The sequence below is a fragment of the Ursus maritimus genome, unplaced genomic scaffold, assembly GCF_017311325.1.
Source record: "Ursus maritimus isolate PB19 unplaced genomic scaffold, ASM1731132v1 scaffold_8, whole genome shotgun sequence".
Taxonomy (NCBI): Eukaryota; Metazoa; Chordata; class Mammalia; order Carnivora; family Ursidae; genus Ursus; species Ursus maritimus.
In genome coordinates, this window is record NW_024426996.1 from 23556265 (window position 1) to 23573272 (window position 17008).

The 17008-nt window shown below is 38.6% G+C and overlaps 1 protein-coding gene across 2 annotated transcripts in view; it reads right to left on the reverse strand.

Annotated features, from left to right (window-relative positions):
* Positions 1-2032, reverse strand: part of ART3 (ADP-ribosyltransferase 3 (inactive)) — a 150256-nt gene extending 148224 nt beyond the window's left edge. For both annotated transcript variants that reach the window (XM_008693236.1, XM_008693233.1), the window contains exon 1: positions 1913-2032. In XM_008693236.1, the coding sequence (XP_008691458.1) occupies positions 1913-1945 (33 nt within the window). In that variant the 5' untranslated portion in view covers positions 1946-2032. The remainder of the gene's footprint in view (positions 1-1912) is intronic.
* Between the last annotated feature and the right edge of the window lie 14976 nt (positions 2033-17008).

Consider the following 17008-nt stretch of genomic DNA (forward strand, 5'->3'; position numbering starts at 1 on the left):
ACACAAATTTCCATGTAGGTTGGCAATGTCTCCATGTTGACTCAGAAATACAGTCTCCCTCTATCTCAACTGAAGAATGCCATGAAAGGAAAGACGAGGGTGGAAGTGGCATACTGGCTCTTAAATGCTGCAGTCCATATTACCTTGTCCAGAACAAGGTATTGCCTTACCTAATCATGATAAGGGACAGAAATTGTAAGAGAAAGTATTCTTGTCTCTGCCACAACCAGGTAATTTCTTAAATGAGTTTTTTTAATTACAGGGAAAAAAAAAAACAAGGCTCATGCAGAACTCTAGCTCAGAAAAAGAAGTCTACATAGATATCAAAAAAAAAATTCTAAGAACAGAGAAATTAGATCAGAGATGAAGAATTCCTTTTCTAGGTAAAAAGTTCATCGTATTTGATACAAGTAAAATTTTGAGGTACGCAGTGAACAAATGGACACATCTACTATAATATAGTCATGTTATTTTTTTTTTAAGATTTGTTTGTTTTAGGGAAAGCAAGGGAGCATGCACACAAGCGGGGAGAGTGGCCGAGGGAGAGAGAGAATCCCCAAGCAGACGCCCTCCCCACTAAGCACAGAGCCCACATGGGACTCTATCCCAGGACCCTGAGATCATGATCTAGGCCGAAATCAAGAGTTAGTCACCCAACCGACTGAGCCACCCAGGTGCCCCTGTATAGTCATGTTATAAATCTGAGGGGGAGAATCTCTTTTTTCTAAGGAAATACATGGTCCACAATGATCTATATTTTGCAACATGATCTAGGAACACTGGCCTTAAGGATAAGGGGGAAAATTACTGTAATTGTGTCTCTTAATTTTCTTTGTCACAGTATACTTAGTTAATTCACTGTTCATATCTAGAACCTGATAACTGATACCATTCTCACTCCATTCAGGGGCTGGCTAAGAACCTCAATAAAGCAATAAGAATACAACAATAATTTCTCTGGTAATTCTGAACAAGTAATTAGTGTCTGCCTACACCTCCGTTTTCTCAGCTATATAAGCAGATTTAGAAACCCTCCAGAAATGTGAGCAAAATAACTGTCAAGAGTTAGTTAAAATACTATATCTAGACAATAGAATTGTAGATGAGTTTCACTTTTTTACTTTATTTTCCATATTTTCTAAAAAGAACATCTTCAACTTTCTAATAAGAAAAAAATTTAAGCAAATGAAAACCAACTGTCAAAGATACTAAGTGTTAATCTTGAAGGACCAGGATTTATGTTCTTAGGGACCATGAAATTATTCATCTCTGAGTAAGATCTGAACTGAAAAGAGTCCTAGATATAGATATATATTAGAACTTCTTTGTCCAATGCTAGACTAAATTTTAATTGCTTATATTAAAAAATCATTAAACCACTACTGGATACATTTCAGGTCACCAAATAATATGTCATTATTAGTCTCCCTGCTTACCCACTTGCCTGCTGTCATTTATCTCTACATAACAGCCAGGTTAATATTTTCAAAACATAAACAAGATTATGGATCCCCTGGTCTCAACCTTCCAAAAGCATAGTCTATAAAGTTCTACATAACTCTCCCACCTCATTCCTACCATTCTCCCTTCCATGTATCCATTCCAGCTCTACAGCCTCCTATTGCTTCTCAAGCACAGCAAACACATTCCCACAGCTTATTCCTTCACTTTATCCAGGTCTCTACTCAAGTATCACCTTCTCAGAGAAAGCTTTCCTCACCGATCTATTGAAATAGCTCTACTTCTATCACTCTTGATCTATCACCATCTGTAAATATATTATGTATTTTTTCATGTCTTTATTTTCTATCCCTATAAAGGTCTATAAGAGCAGAACCTATACCTGTCTTATTTGCCACTTACTGTTGGTACCTACAAGAATACTAGACACACAGTAATGCTCAATACTCACTGAATGAATAAATAAGTGACTGGAATTTGCCATAGCTAGAATCCTTTGGAAACTGGTACTTGCTCCAAGGACAGGACAACTTTCCAAAGACTTTAGATACTTCTTGAATCTTGGGAGAAAGTAAACTTGGAAATAAAGAGAAGCTTACTAGTTTTGTTGAATCACCATACAAGCACAGAAGGAATGCTGACCTTCTCTCAACCAACATGTGCACTGGCAAACTGTTTACTGGACTATGAAAGCCCAGTGGGAACAGAATTAAGATTTTAAGCAGGGGCCTACGTGACTTTCAAAAATAAAAATGTTTCAAAACTAAGTTTAATGTTTTAATAGCAGCAACAGCTGTTCAGAAGAGGGGAAAGTCTCTCCCACCCCAAGTTTCATCCTGAAAGATAATTCTTTCAAAAAAAAAACTTGTGTTATTTTCACTTGACATAGAGAACAGCATGTTGTTTACATATTATGCAATATTTTCCCAGGACACTCAAATCTAATTAAAGCCAGAATAGCATGGCTATCTCATTTCCTAGACTCAGATGCAGGAAACTCCCTTAGTTAACTTTAGAATGGGAAAGGGGTAGAAAAGAAAAGGGGAGTTGAAAAAAGCTTAACATCTATCTGAATTTAAGAAGAATTATAGAATCTGCAATGCTATTATTCCCAGAGCAGATCATCTTGGGATGTGTCATTTTTAGGGATCAACAACTTCCCTAAAATTATAAGCGAAATGAGTAAATATACATGTATTAATAGTTTTTACCAGATTCTCAAGAGTCCTATAACCTTGACCATATCAGTTTGCAGAGCCATTCATCTCAGCCACAGGGATACCAATATATTACTTCATATCTGGGAAATTCTGCCTGCAAATTATACTGAAAATACTTGGTCAGTGTGGGGATTTAAGAAACCTAAACTGACCTAAAAGATCTGGGCCCATTAATGGTTATCTCCAAAGTATTCCTAAAATTACCAAGACCGTCTGGTCTATTTTATTAATCAAAATAACATCCCCTCTTTTTTACCTCTAGGACCACTGAGGCAAAAACTTCTCTGTGGTTAGAAATTAAAGACCTCCTTTAAATCATTATATGAGGTGAAAGGGAAATATGCCTAGAATATTCTCAACTGCAATCAAGTTCAACTTAATTATTGCACACCCACTAACTTCAAGATCTAATGGCGCAGGGCAATCAAAATATGGTGCCTGACCTCAAAATAATAATCTAGCTGGGGAAGCAAAACGCACATATAAAACAAATGTCACCACCAGCAAAAGAAATACTAACACTCAGGTAAGTGGTATTTGTAAATAAAACTGATCAAAAAAGACTTCTAATATGTTGGAAGTAATAGATGTGTGAAATGTAGTTAGTAGAAATATGTGTTAAATCAGACAAACATGTAAATATCACCAAAACCCTGTAGGGATATAAAACAAGGTAAAGTTTTAAAGATAAAATTAAACAATGCTTATATGCTTGCAATCATGACAGTGAAACGAACAGAAATCAAAGTTATAACTTGCCTAAACAGAATAAGGGGTAAAATTGCGACTAAACGACGAGTGTGCCACTCTACACTGCGTAGGTAATAGAACCTCTCATCTTGTCAATGATATCTTAAGAAAATTCCAGGGACACCTGGGTGGCTCAGTCGGTTAAGCCTCTGACTTCAGCTCAGGTCGTGGTCTCGGTGTCCTGGGATTGAGCCCTGCAACGGGCTCCCCAATCAGCAGGGAGTCTGCTTCCCCTCTCCCTCTCTCTCTGCCCCTCCGCCTGCTTGTACCCCCTCTCCCCTTCTCAAATGACTAATTTTTTTTTTAAAGAAAAAAGAAAATTCCACACAGCAATGAAGTCAACCATAAGTAGAGACAGAATAATATGTGATCTACCCAGCTCCACCTTAGTCGATCTAGGGAGGAGCTTGGAAGGCTTCCGGGCAATGGACAAGAATAATCCTGTTAAAAGGCAAACTGAAACTGAGGCACACTGAAATTGTTAAGATTTTATCTGAGCATACATCAATTCAAACTGGGCAGTGCCAAACCAAAATGGTTAGGAACATCCACAGACAGGAGCTCAGGGAAAGGTTTTTATAGAGAAGACATAGAGGCAAATCAAGGAAATTATCTGATTGGCTATAGCTTTTGCAATTGCCTTATTTGGGAAAGCCTAGTTGTCTGTCTGTGATTGGTTGTTCTTTTTTTTTTCTTTTTTTAAATGTTTTTTTATTATATTATGTTAGTCACCATACAGTACATCCCTGGTTTCTGATGTAAAGTTCGATGATTCATTAGTTGTGTATAACACCCAGTGCACGATGCAATACGTGCCCTCCTTACTACCCATCACCAACCTATCCCATTCCCCCACCCCCCTCCCCTCTGAAGCCCTCAGTTTGTTTCCCAGAGTCCAGATTTTGGTTTGCTCTCATAGGCTTCCAAACAACATCAATGTAACAACCACTTTGTTTATTTACTTCAACAATCCATAAGAAAATCTTCAATTAAAACTTATAAGAAATTATACTAAACATATTGCTCATGAATTTAGGTCTTGCAGAGCAATTATAGCTCCTGATGATGGATCAGTACAAATAAATAAAATTTATATGGATACATGTTCTCTCATCTATTCTTGTCAATGTTCAATCATTACCCAGAAGGAACACTAAGGGGAATAGGGTAAGACAGTCATCATTATAAATACTGAAGTAAGTGTAAAGTTATTTAGGAAAGGGATAGATGACCTACAAGTGTAGTATATTCAGAGAAGATCTGACAAAGGAAGCAGAATGTGTAGTTGTGTGCTCAAAGTAATTTTTCTCTAAGTAAAACTCTTACTGAGGAGCATGCAGAACTTCAGCTTAGCCAGAGAGCAAGAATCACAGAATCAGAATTGTAGCATACACCATCCCTGTACACAGACTTCTATAAATAGTTCAACATACCCGTGACACTAAGATAATTATTTAGCTTGAAGAGAAAAAAAGACTGAGAAAAAAATACTAGAAACATTAAAATCTCAAGTCACAGACCTCAGATATTGAAAGTATACTATACATAAATTTTGGAATAAGTAAACAAAAACTAAATTGGAATTATACATTTTTAGTAAACAGAAATATGAGTAATAGTATCATGCCTACCTCTAGCTAAATCACTCAAAATAAACACAAAGTGTAAACAAATGATTTTCCACAAATGACATGCAAGAAACCACGACGCCTAAAGCCTAATTAACAAATATCACAAAACCAAAGAAAAATGTAAAATAGAACATATCCACAATGGCAGACATCATAACGCGAGTTGAAAATGTTAGAGCACAATTTTCAACTGGGAGCACTACCACAATTCCTACCAGGAGGAGTACACTGAATCTTGCAGTGAGTAGCAAATGTAGTTTGAATATGCACATTCAATTCTGTAATTTGAAAAACAAAACAGTAACAACTATTATTTTTGTAACTAAGAACTACAAAAAGATAAGGTTTACATAATCCTCAGAAAATAAAGTGAAAAGGTTTAGAATAACCTGTAGTTATTAATGCTATACATTAGCATTTGCTTGCTACAAACAAAGGTACATCTGAACTCAAAAGTAATTTTATTTTTTTTTTGAATGCTTTATTTTCTTTATTAAAAAAATTTTTAGGGGCGCCTGGGTGGCACAGCGGTTAAGCGTCTGCCTTCGGCTCAGGGCGTGATCCCGGCGTTATGGGATCGAGCCCCACATCAGGCTCCTCCGCTGTGAGCCTGCTTCTTCCTCTCCCACTCCCTCTGCTTGTGTTCCCTCTCTCGCTGGCTGTCTCTATCTCTGTCGAATAAATAAATAAAATCTTAAAAAAAAATTTTTTTTTAAAGATTGCATGCATTTATTTAGAGAGAGCACACACAGATGTGTGCTCAAGGAGGTGAGAGGGCACAGGAAAAGGGAACGAGAGAATCTCCAGCAGACTACGCCGAGCACAGAGCCCGATGCAGGGCTCAATCCCATGACCCTGAGATTACCACCTGACCCAAAACCAAGAGTTAGACACTTAATGGACTGAGCCACCCAGGCGGACCTTCTTTACTAAAATTTTAAGAACAAAAATAACATGTGAAACAATGAAAAGATTTATAAAGAAAAAATACACCTCTCCTTCTTTTATTGTAACCAATATTGAGATCCTTCCACATCTCTCCCCCATTCACCCTAACATTCTATACATACACACATGTAAAAGTTAGGATGCTTAACACCTAAAAAGGAAAAAGTACAAGAGAAAGTGTCCTACCCACCCCCTCCGCCTTTTTTTTTAATTGTACAGGGAAAAAAATTATGAGGAACATGGTTTTATTAGGGTTCTTTCAGTTGCAAGATACAGAAACCCTACTTAAACCAGTTTAAGCAAAAATAGGGAATTTATCATGCATGTAACTAAACTGCAAAAAGTGGGGTTGGGGGGGGCAGGTGGAGAGCCTGTGTCAGGGATGGCAGGATTGGAAAGTTCAAACATCCTCAGGTCTTTGCCTTTTTCTCCTCTCCTCTTAACTCTGCAGTCTTTCTGTCTCAAGGAAGTTGACTTAATTTCCTTGGGAAAACTGGAACCATAGCTACTTACAACCCTTGGCATTCTTTCATAAAAGCACTTGAAAAAAATTTCTCTCCAGCTCCAATGAGAAGAAACCCTGTGGCCACAAAGTCTGTAACCAGAAAGATTTTGGGGATGAGTGCTAGAAGAGCCAAAATAACTGCAGGTCAGGAATGGCTGGAGTGAAATTAAGAGGATACCCATTTAGTGATCTGGGAAGCTTGAGGAGCTGAGAAAATGGTTTAAGAGAGAACTATGGTTGATTGTCAACTCTGCTTTTACTAGGTATATGTCCCTGAAAAAAAAAAGTGACTGAATTTTTGGGTCTCACTTTCTTCATCACTAAGGTTATTATCTGCTTTCTCTCTCTCTTTTTTTTTTAAGATTTTACTTATTTGAAAAAGAGCAAGACTGAGAGCGAGAATGCACATGCGCGTGCATGCATGGGGGGAGGAGAGGAAGAGGGAGAAGAAGACTCCTGCTGAGCAGGGAGGGGCTCCATCCCAGGACCCTGGGATCATGACCTGAGCCAAAGGCAGACACTTAAGCAGCTGAGCCACCCAGGCACCCCTATTATCCGCTTTCTGAGCACCAAGCTTGTGGGGGGGTCAAATCAAGTGAGGTGACCATGTAAATTCAGGACACAGGTGTGAGATAATATGTTTTATTTCAAAATCAAGTTTAATTTTTGTGGTCCTAGAGTACAATACAAAAGGGGCTTTTAGTTCCCAAAACTAATTTTTGTTGCATTGCTATTTCCTCTATTTCATGACTTGCAGATCTCCTGGACTCTGAAAGGTAGAAAATAAGCATATTTTCAAATAACACCATTTAATTCTAACTTTAAGTACCACTGAGTGGTGAGATTAGAAAGGGATGGTTAGTAGGTTGTGAACATGGATATGTAGAAAAAGGAACAAAATCTTTACTTACTTTCAGGTAAGAATTAAGTATGTATTGCAAAGTCTAAGATGTAATGCCCTCATATTAAGAGAAGATATACAAAAGTAACTTTTGGAATTCAACTTTGATTCAGGTCTCAAAGATAACTATCTGAACTTTACTTCAAATAAATTTTACCCTAATACACATAAGCAGGCTTTGTGTGTCATTCCACTTCTCTTGACCTATATTTATAGAGATATATCAAGTCACTGGCGGACCACAGAGACAATGAAATGAAAACTTCATTAACTACACACAAGGAATACCTACTTTGCAAAAATATTTGGGAAAGTCACCAATGGTTGGTGCCAGCAGTCAACAGGCAAAATCAACAATCCCTGAAGACTGAGAGAATCAGATTTCTAGAGTTACCACAATATTCAATGTCCAGTTTTCAGCAAGAAAAACTCACAAAGCCTACAATGAAACAGGAAAATTTGGCCCAATCAAAGGGAAAGAACTGACAGAAAATCATTCCTGAGGAAGCCCATTCACTGGAATTACTAGACAAAGACATTAAATCAACTACATTAAATATGCTCAAAAAGCTAAAAGAAACCATGCCCAAAGAATAGAAGGAAACTGGGAAAATGATGTGTGAACAAAATGAGAACATCAATAAAGAGACACGAATTATAAAAAAGAACCAAATAGAAAATCTGGAGCTGGTAAGTAAAAAACTGAAATAAAAAATCACTAGAGGAATTCATCAGCAGTTGTGAGCCAGCCAAAGAAAGAATCAGCAATTTGAAAATAGGACAACTGAAATCACTGAGTCTGAGAAGCAGAAAGAAAAAAAATGAAAAGTGAACAGAACCCTAAGGGACTTAGAATACCATCAAATGAACCAATATACTCATAATGCAAGGCCCAGAAAGAGAAGAAATAAAAAGGAGCTGAGAGAATGGCTGCATAAATAATGACAGAAAACACCCCAAATATAATGGACTACATGAACCCACACATCCAAGAAACTCCATGAACTCCAAGAAGGATAAACCCAAAGAAACCCACACAATAGTTAAATGACCAAAACTCAGAGACAAAGAGAGAATCCTGAAGAGGATTCAAAAAAGAAGGGACTCCTCACATACAAGGGATCTTCAATAAGATTAATAACCAATTTCTCATCAGAAATGATGGAGGCCAGAAAGAGTAAGATTACATATTTAAGATGCTGAAAGGAAAAAAAAACTCTGTAAACCAATAATTCTGTATCTGACAAAACTAACTTTTAGGAATGAAGAAGAAATGAAGACATTTCCAGATAAACAGAAGCTAAAGGAGTGCAATACCACTAGACTTGCCCTACAAGAAATGTTAAACAATGTCCTTTAGGCTAAAATGAAAGGACACTAGACAGTAAACTGAAGCAGTATGAAAAAATACAGAAAAATGATAAGAGTACACAGTGAAGAAGAGAGAGAAGGAAGAGAAAAAGGAAAAGGAGAAGGAAGGATGGAAGGTAAATGTGGAAGAGGTGGAGGAACTGCCACTACCTAGGCTAGATTGCTGGTTAGAGAGCCCCCATGGAGAAGTCTTTAGGGGCCAACTAATACCTGGGCTATACTGCTAGGGAAAGAGGCCACATGCAGGGGGCCTGTGACTATTTTAGTCACCCAGCACAGCCAAGCCTTCAGAGGACTCCAGACCCAGGCACCATCTGATGGCAACTGGAGAAAAATCACTATTTAACAAACTTTAGTGGGGGAGTTAGATATTAATTTGGAGGTCAAGAAACTTAAATCCATAATTTAGCTATTGTTGATAATGCTGCAATAAACACTGGGGTGCATGTATCCCTTCGAATCCACATATTTGTATCCTTTGGTAAATACCCAATAGTGCAATTGCTGGACCAAAGGACAATTCTATTTTTAGCCTTTTGAAGAACCTCCATACTGTTTTCCACAGCGCCTGCACCAGTTTACATTCCCATCAACAGTATAAGAGGGTTCCCCTTTCTCTGCATTCTCATCATCATCTGTTGTTTCTTGTGTTGTAATTTTTAGCCATTCTGCCAGATGTGGGGTGATATCTCATTGTAGTTTTGACTTGTATTTTCTTGATGATGAGTGATGTTTACCATCTTTTCATGTGTCTGCTAGCCATCTGCAGGTCTTCTTTGGAAAAATATCTATTTATGTTTTCTGCCCATTTTTAATGATTATTTGCTTTGGGAGTGTTGAGTTCAATAAGCTCTTTATAGATTTTGGATAATAACCTTTTATCAGATACGTCATCTGCAAATATCTTCTCCCGTTCTGAAGGCTGCCTTTTAGTTTTGTTGACAACAGCCAAATTATGGAAAGAGCCAAATTATGGAAATGTTCATTGATGAATGGATAAAGTAATTACAGTATACATACATACACATATAAATAATGGAATATTATTCAGCCATTGAAAAAGAATTCTTGTTAAAGAATAAAAAAAGACATCTTGCCATTTGCAACAACGCAGATGGAGTTGTAGTGTATGATGCTAAGCAAATAAGTCAGAGAAAGACAAACACCATATGATTTCACTCACATGTGGAATTTAAGAAACACGACAGATGAACATGGGGGAAAAGAAAGGCAAACCACAGAACAGACTCTTAACTATACAGAACAAACTGGGGGTTGCTGGAGGGGAGGCAGGCAGAGGGATGGGTTAAATGAGTGATGGGTATTAAGTAGGACACGTGATGAGCACTGGGTATTATATGTAAGTGATGAATTCTACTCCTGAAACTAATATTATCCTATATGTTAACTGGAATTTAGATAAAAACTTGAAAATTAAAAAAAAACCTTAAATCTACTCTTTATACAATACCAGACAATGATTTATAGTTTGAAATAATCAACTATAGAATACCTATAAACTACAGGAGCACCTAGCTGGCTCAGTAAGCAGAGCATGCAGTTCTTGATCTTAGGGTTGTGAGTTCAAGTCCCTTGTTGGGTGTGGAGCCTATAGAAAAGAAAAGAAAAGAGAAGAAAGGAAAGGAAAGGAAAAGGAAAAGAAAGAAGAGGGAAAGGAAAGAAAAGGAAAAAAAGGAAAAATCTATACATTACAGAAATAAACAGAATTATGTAAAAATGAAAAACTTCTAAACATCCAAGAACAAAAAATTAAGATAAAAAGGCAACAAACCTAATGGTATTAAATATAGATGGGAACGTAGGGTCGATGAAACTCTCATTCGCTGCTGATGGAAGCATAAACAGTATGAATTAAGTTGAATGTACACACACACTATGAACCAGCAATTCCACTTCTAATAATACAACAGAAACGCATATATATGTGCACCAAAAGATATGCACAAGAACAATTAACAGCAACTTTCAGTTTAGGCCAAAAGGGGAAAAACTCAAAATATCCATTGCTGAATATATACTTTGCAGTAAGCCGTACAACAGAATTCAACAGAGCAATTAAAATGAAACTCCCCCATCATGACATGGATGAATCTCAAAAACATTTACTCATAAGGACGAGACACTAAATAGGACATACATAATACCATTTATATAGTTCAAAAATAGGCAAACTCATTTGTGATAGATCTTTGGGGAAGAAGGGAATGATACCATCATGCCACTGACAGTGAAAATAGAGTCATGATGCTGGTGCAGGTTTGTATACATATACATATTTTCCCCCTGTATATAGGTTGTATTAGTGACTAAGACTGTCACACAAAATACCCCAATTGAGTGACTTAAGCAACAAATTTATTTTCTCTGGAGACTAGAACTCCAAGATCAAGGAGTCAACAGAGTTGGTTTCTTTGTGAGACCTCTCTCCTTGGCTTGTTGATGGCCCTCTTCTCCCTGTGTCTTCACATGGTCTTCTCTGTACATGTCTGTGTCCTAACCGTTCTCATAAGGACTTCAGTCATAATGGATTAGGGTTCACCCTAATGACCTCATTTTAACTCAGTTACCTCTTTAAAAACCTGTCCCCAAATACAGTCACATTCTGAGGTGGTTAGAACTGGTGGTTAGAACTTCAACATATCCATTTTGAGAGGACACAATTTAGTTTAGAATATGCAGTACACCTCAGTAAAGATTATGTAAGAAATGAAGGCAATGAAATAAAAAAAAAGCAGATACTTTAACTGAAAATGGATTAAAGCTTTCTATTCAAAATATGTAAAGAATGGACATACATCTAGAAAGTCAATTACTCTGACTCCACTTGACAAGTGATCTTGAAAAGACAGAAGATGCAGGTACTACACCAAGACAAACTAGAAGTTCAATAAGAAACTGAAATAAAACACTGATCTCAGGTGCCAAGTTTCACATATTACATAAACAAAGTAAATACAAACGACAAAGGACCTGGGAAACTGGTACATCTACATAGAGATGGGGCATTACAAAATCAATCTAATCTCTCTGGCAAGTAATCAGTCAAAATGTTATAGAAAATATAAAAATGTTTTTAACCATTGTCTCTATACTTCCCAAAAAGGAAAATATGCCAAGAAAGTAAAATCTTTGAAAAACTAAGAGATTTTTTTTTGAATTAATGAAACAGAAGCAACTCCCATAGAAACAACTCCGGTACTCAAAGAATAGACTACAGATATAAATAACCATGTTTAAAATATATAAACTACATAAATATAGTGAAATCTTTATGTAAAATAAGATCATTTAAAGATATTGTTTAGTGACAAGGGTCAGATGTGGATATAGGTATACATATGTGTTTGTCAATCTCCTCACCTTACTCCCTTGGTCAAAATTCTTGAAGGTTTGTTTGCTCACCGCATAGGGATTTACAAGGCCCTTCATCCTCTGGTTGCTGCTATATTCCTAGCCTCATTTCTCACCACTCCAATTTTATCACTGTACCCTTCACCCTTACCACAGTTCTTACAGTTTCCAAATTTTGGCATCCTTTTTCTCATGCCTCCTGCACAAAATGCCTCCCCATCCACTTTCTTCTAGAAATAAATCCCAACCAACTCTCCCTTCCAGACCTCATTCAACCAGAGCTGTGACTTTTTCTGCACCTTACTAATAACTGAGTACAATCCTTTATTATACCACTTCCTCTACAGTAATCACTAATTTAAATGCCACTTCCGTCCACTAAACTGTGAGGTCTTTGACGGCAGTGATTAGTGTTCATATTTGTCTTTCAAGTCTAAAATCATAATAAAAGCTTGGTAAATGAAATAAGTGAATAATAAACAGTAAATTAAGGGTCTCAAGAACATGGACTTTTTTCTTATAAAGTTACCTAGATAAGGAATTTTAATGTAAATCACTTTAAATAAATATGGGTTTTTAAACAAAAATATTTTCTTTCTCTTCGGGTTAATTTTTCTTCAAATTAGGCAGCAGTTTCTTAATAACTATGGTAACATGTTCAGACTATCACAGAGCAAAACTGCGTTACTACCAGCATTCAGCCACAGCTGTCCTTTAAATGATGTCCTAACAGTCTCTCTCAGGATAGTTTATTAACAGATTTAACCTAGTCCTTCCGCTTTAGATGAAAAATATAAGCCAGGAGGCCAGATACAAGATCAGTAAAGGAAGAATTTGTTCCTTTCTCTTTGTTATCGGAGATGTGGACCGGACTTGAAACCCCCCACAACTATGATTTGCCTGCAGACACCTTAGAAAGGACTCCCTGCATGAGGGGAAAAAAAAGAGCAAAAAGTAAAAATCAGAAGGCTAAGTAGGGGCTTCTGAGACTTTCAAGAAATAAACCCTTTTCAAGTCAGCATCCTTTAATACTAGCAATAGCTGCTGAGAAAAGGGGAAGTCCACCCTGCAAGAAATTCAAACAGGCCTGGGGATTTCATTTTGAAAGAGACTTCTCCTTTCACAAGTAAGACTTATTTTCACTGGGACAGAGTCTATAAAACTGTACATAATTAAACAGGCCACACTAATTCCATAACCAAAAAGGATGAAAGGGGGAAGTCCGGGAGCACACATGAAAACATAATCCTGCCTGCGCGAGGCTCTTGAGGCTTACATCAGCATTTGCTTCCTTGGGGAATCGGAACTGTTGGAGGCGGAACAGGTTTAAACTACGTCCAAAGGGCAAGTGAGACTATCGTTGATTCCAGGGCGCTGATGATCCTTGGCTCCTTTCCCAGGACTGTGAGAAATGCCTGCAACATCCTCTCGCTGAGTTTCTATTTCTCCTAAAAGCCCTGTCTAGCCATAAATGCCAATTCGATGGGATTTTCTCCGTCCTGCCCAGACAGAAAAGTGTGTTTTTTTTTCTCAGAGCTTTCAAAACAACTTCCAAAAGGCAGCTGGGAAACAAGTGACTGCATGGCCTCGGCTGCAGGTAGCAGCCCCTGCCTTCGTCAATTTCTATAGGTCACACCAGCCTGCCCATGCTTCGTAAGGAAGAGTGCCGGCCGCTCAGCGGGGCCTCCAGACGCGCCCTCCCATTCAGCTTGTTAGCAGAGTAATTTAGCCCCTTCCGTGTAATAAACACGGTGGGCCTTCCGTGGCCCCTAACTGACCCCAGCACCTCTCTTCTCTTGTCCAAAAGGCCTTCTCGCAGTCACCACAAACAGCGGTCGAAGGACCCTCCGAAGCCTCGTCTGGCAGCCCCAGGCCCGGTAACCAAGCCCTTCCGGCGCCAACCCAAGCCTGGTGGGGAAACTGCGAAACAGGCCCCGCTCCCGTCTTCGTTCCCCGCAGCGTCCGGGGGGCGTCCGGGGGGCAAAGAGGAGAGATCCCGATGAGCACAGCCCCTACCTTTCTCTCAATATGCTCCTCTGGCCAAATCAGCACGAGCAGCAGGAGAACCCAGCAGTAGCACCAGCAGCGTGAGCTATGCCTGTAGCCTCCCCACTGAAAGTTCTGGAAGCGGGCTGGTTGGGCATGCGCAGTGCGCGCATCTCAGCCCCCAGGGAGATTAGCTGGTCCGCCCCCCAGCGGAACCGGGTAGCGCTAAGCATGCACGATGTCGATGTCGAGGCAGGCCCGGAGCCTTTGTTCACTCACGCTTTCCCTCAGTCCTGTGCGCTTGCGTGGATCCTCGAGAGCCTTCCCTGTTCCGGTGATGGAAGGAGATTGGACCAGAGGATTGCAGGCAGAGGTAACGTTGCCTTCGATGTCAGCACTTGGTGCTGTGAGAGCAGGGGAAGAGCCAGGGAAGTCTTCCCAGGGGAAATGCCAACCTGGATATCTAAGGTGGGTAAAATTTCTAGTTGGGTAAGAAGGCAGAGTAGGCACAGCATTGCAGGCAGGGAAGCCGCAAAAGCAAAAACAGCGCGATGGGAAGGAGTCATGTGTCCCTTTGAGGAACAGAGGGAAGAAAGGGTGTTGCCCCAGAGTTATGCAGGAAGAGTCTGGAAAGGTGGGCAAGGGCAGGCCTTAGTATTTATCCTAAGAAATTTCCATCTCCCTTTCTTTGCTAGAAAAAAATGACCTCTAGATTTGTGGTACTTTGCAGTTGACAATCAATTGTTGCCTTTAATTTTAACAACTTGTGGGGTCAGTAATAGTTTTATCAGCAGAGGGAACTGAGGCATGCAGAAGTATTTTGAACAGTCATTAAGTAGCAAAGCTGAGACCTAAATGGCCGCCCTATGCATGGCCGCAGTCATTACCAAAATTAAGCATAACTAAGCGAATAAGCTGTATCAAAGGCCACCACAGGTTTTTTTGAAGAGTATTCTGCATCGGTCCAAAAATGTGCACCATGTTACAGAAAATGCTGGTATATGTTCCCGTTATCCTATAGCACCATTTCTCAATGGGGTGGGGAAGGAGATTGCCCTCAAAGGGACAAAAATTTGTCCTTGGGGAGACTAAAAAATCTTAGATAATACACCGATTAGTGGCCCACTGAAGTTTAATCTGACAAATCTTATTTATTAATATTTAATCATTCTCTTTAGGGAGAAATTTAATTTAGATTTAAGTTAATTTAATTTTAATTTAAAGTCAGGAGAGTCAGTACCCCCCCCCCAAAAAAAAGTTAAAAGATGTTGTCCTGAGCTCAAGTGTCCATCAATTGATGAATAGATAAAGAAAATAAGGTATATGTATACTATGGAATATTATTCGGCCATAAAAAAGAATGAAATCTTGCCATTTGGATCAACATGGATGGAGCTAGAGAATATGATGCTAAGCTAAAAAAGTTAGTCAGAGAAAGATCAATACCATATGATTTCACTCATATGTGGAATTTAAACAACAAAACAAATGAGCAAAGGGAGAAAAAAGAGAGAGAGGCAAACCAAGAAACAGACTCAACTAGAAAGAACAAACTAATGGTTACCAGAGGAATGTGGGTGAGGAATGGGTTGAATAGGTGATGGGGATTAAGGAGGGCACTTATGATGAGCACCAGGTGATGTATGGAATAATTGAATCACTATACTGTACACCAGAAACTAATATCACACTGTATGTTCATTGGAATTTAAATTAAAACTTAAAAAAAAAAAGAAATGTTTCACAGTAATGGAACCTCCAAATTTTAGTGGATCAACCAGAATAAACATCACATTTCCTAACTTCCCATGCAGCTAAGTGTGGCCATGCGAATAAGTTCTGGCCCACAGAAGGTGATGGAAAGTGATGAGTGCAACTTCCAGGAGAGGTCTAAAAATTAGGAACATGCTCTTTTTCTGCCTTCCCGCCATCCTGTTCTTGGAAAGTGGACATGGTGGCAAGACTCCTTCAGCCATGTGCATGGAGACACCAACCTAGAGGTGGCAATAAAGCCAATGATAGAAGGAGATTTCCATGAAGCTGAACCACCGTGTAAGCCCTAGTCCACCTGCCTCTGTCAGGGAGACATACACTTCTGTTTAGTCACTTTTAATTTAGGTCTCCATTACATGTAACAGATCCCTTACTCCTTTTTTGTTTTATTATTGTGGTTAAAAAAAAAAACACTTAACATTAAATTTACCATCTTAACCATTTTGAAGGGTACAGTTCAGTAGTGTTTAGTATATTTACACTATTGTACAACAGATCTCAAGAACTTTTAAATCCTGTAACACTGAAACTCTACACCCACTAAAGATCAATTTCACGTCNCTCTTTCCTCCAGCCCTTTGCAACCACCTTCCCACTTTCAGTTTCTAAGATTTGACTTTAGATATTTCATATGAGTATTAGTCCTTTTGTGACTGGCTTATTTCACTTAGCATAATATCCTTAAGTTTCATCCATTCTGTAGCATGTAACAAGATTTCCTTTTTTAAGAGAACATAATCTGGGACACGTGGATGGCTCAATCAGTTAAGCATTTGCCTTCCGTTCAGGTCATGATCTCAGGGTCCTACGATCAAGCCCTGTGTCAGGGTCTCTGCTCAGCAGGGAGTCTGCTTCTCCCTCTCCCTCTGTGTTCATGTTGTCTTTCTCACTATCTCTCACTCTCACTCTCAAATAAATAAATACAATCTTTTAAAAATGTTTAAAAAGAGAGAGAGAACCTCTACTGCATGTATATACTACATTTTATTTATCCATTCAAATGTCAATGGACATTTGGGTTGCTGTGCCTATAAACTATTCTGAATAATGCCAAATGAACATGTGTGCACATGTGAATGTGTGCAAATAT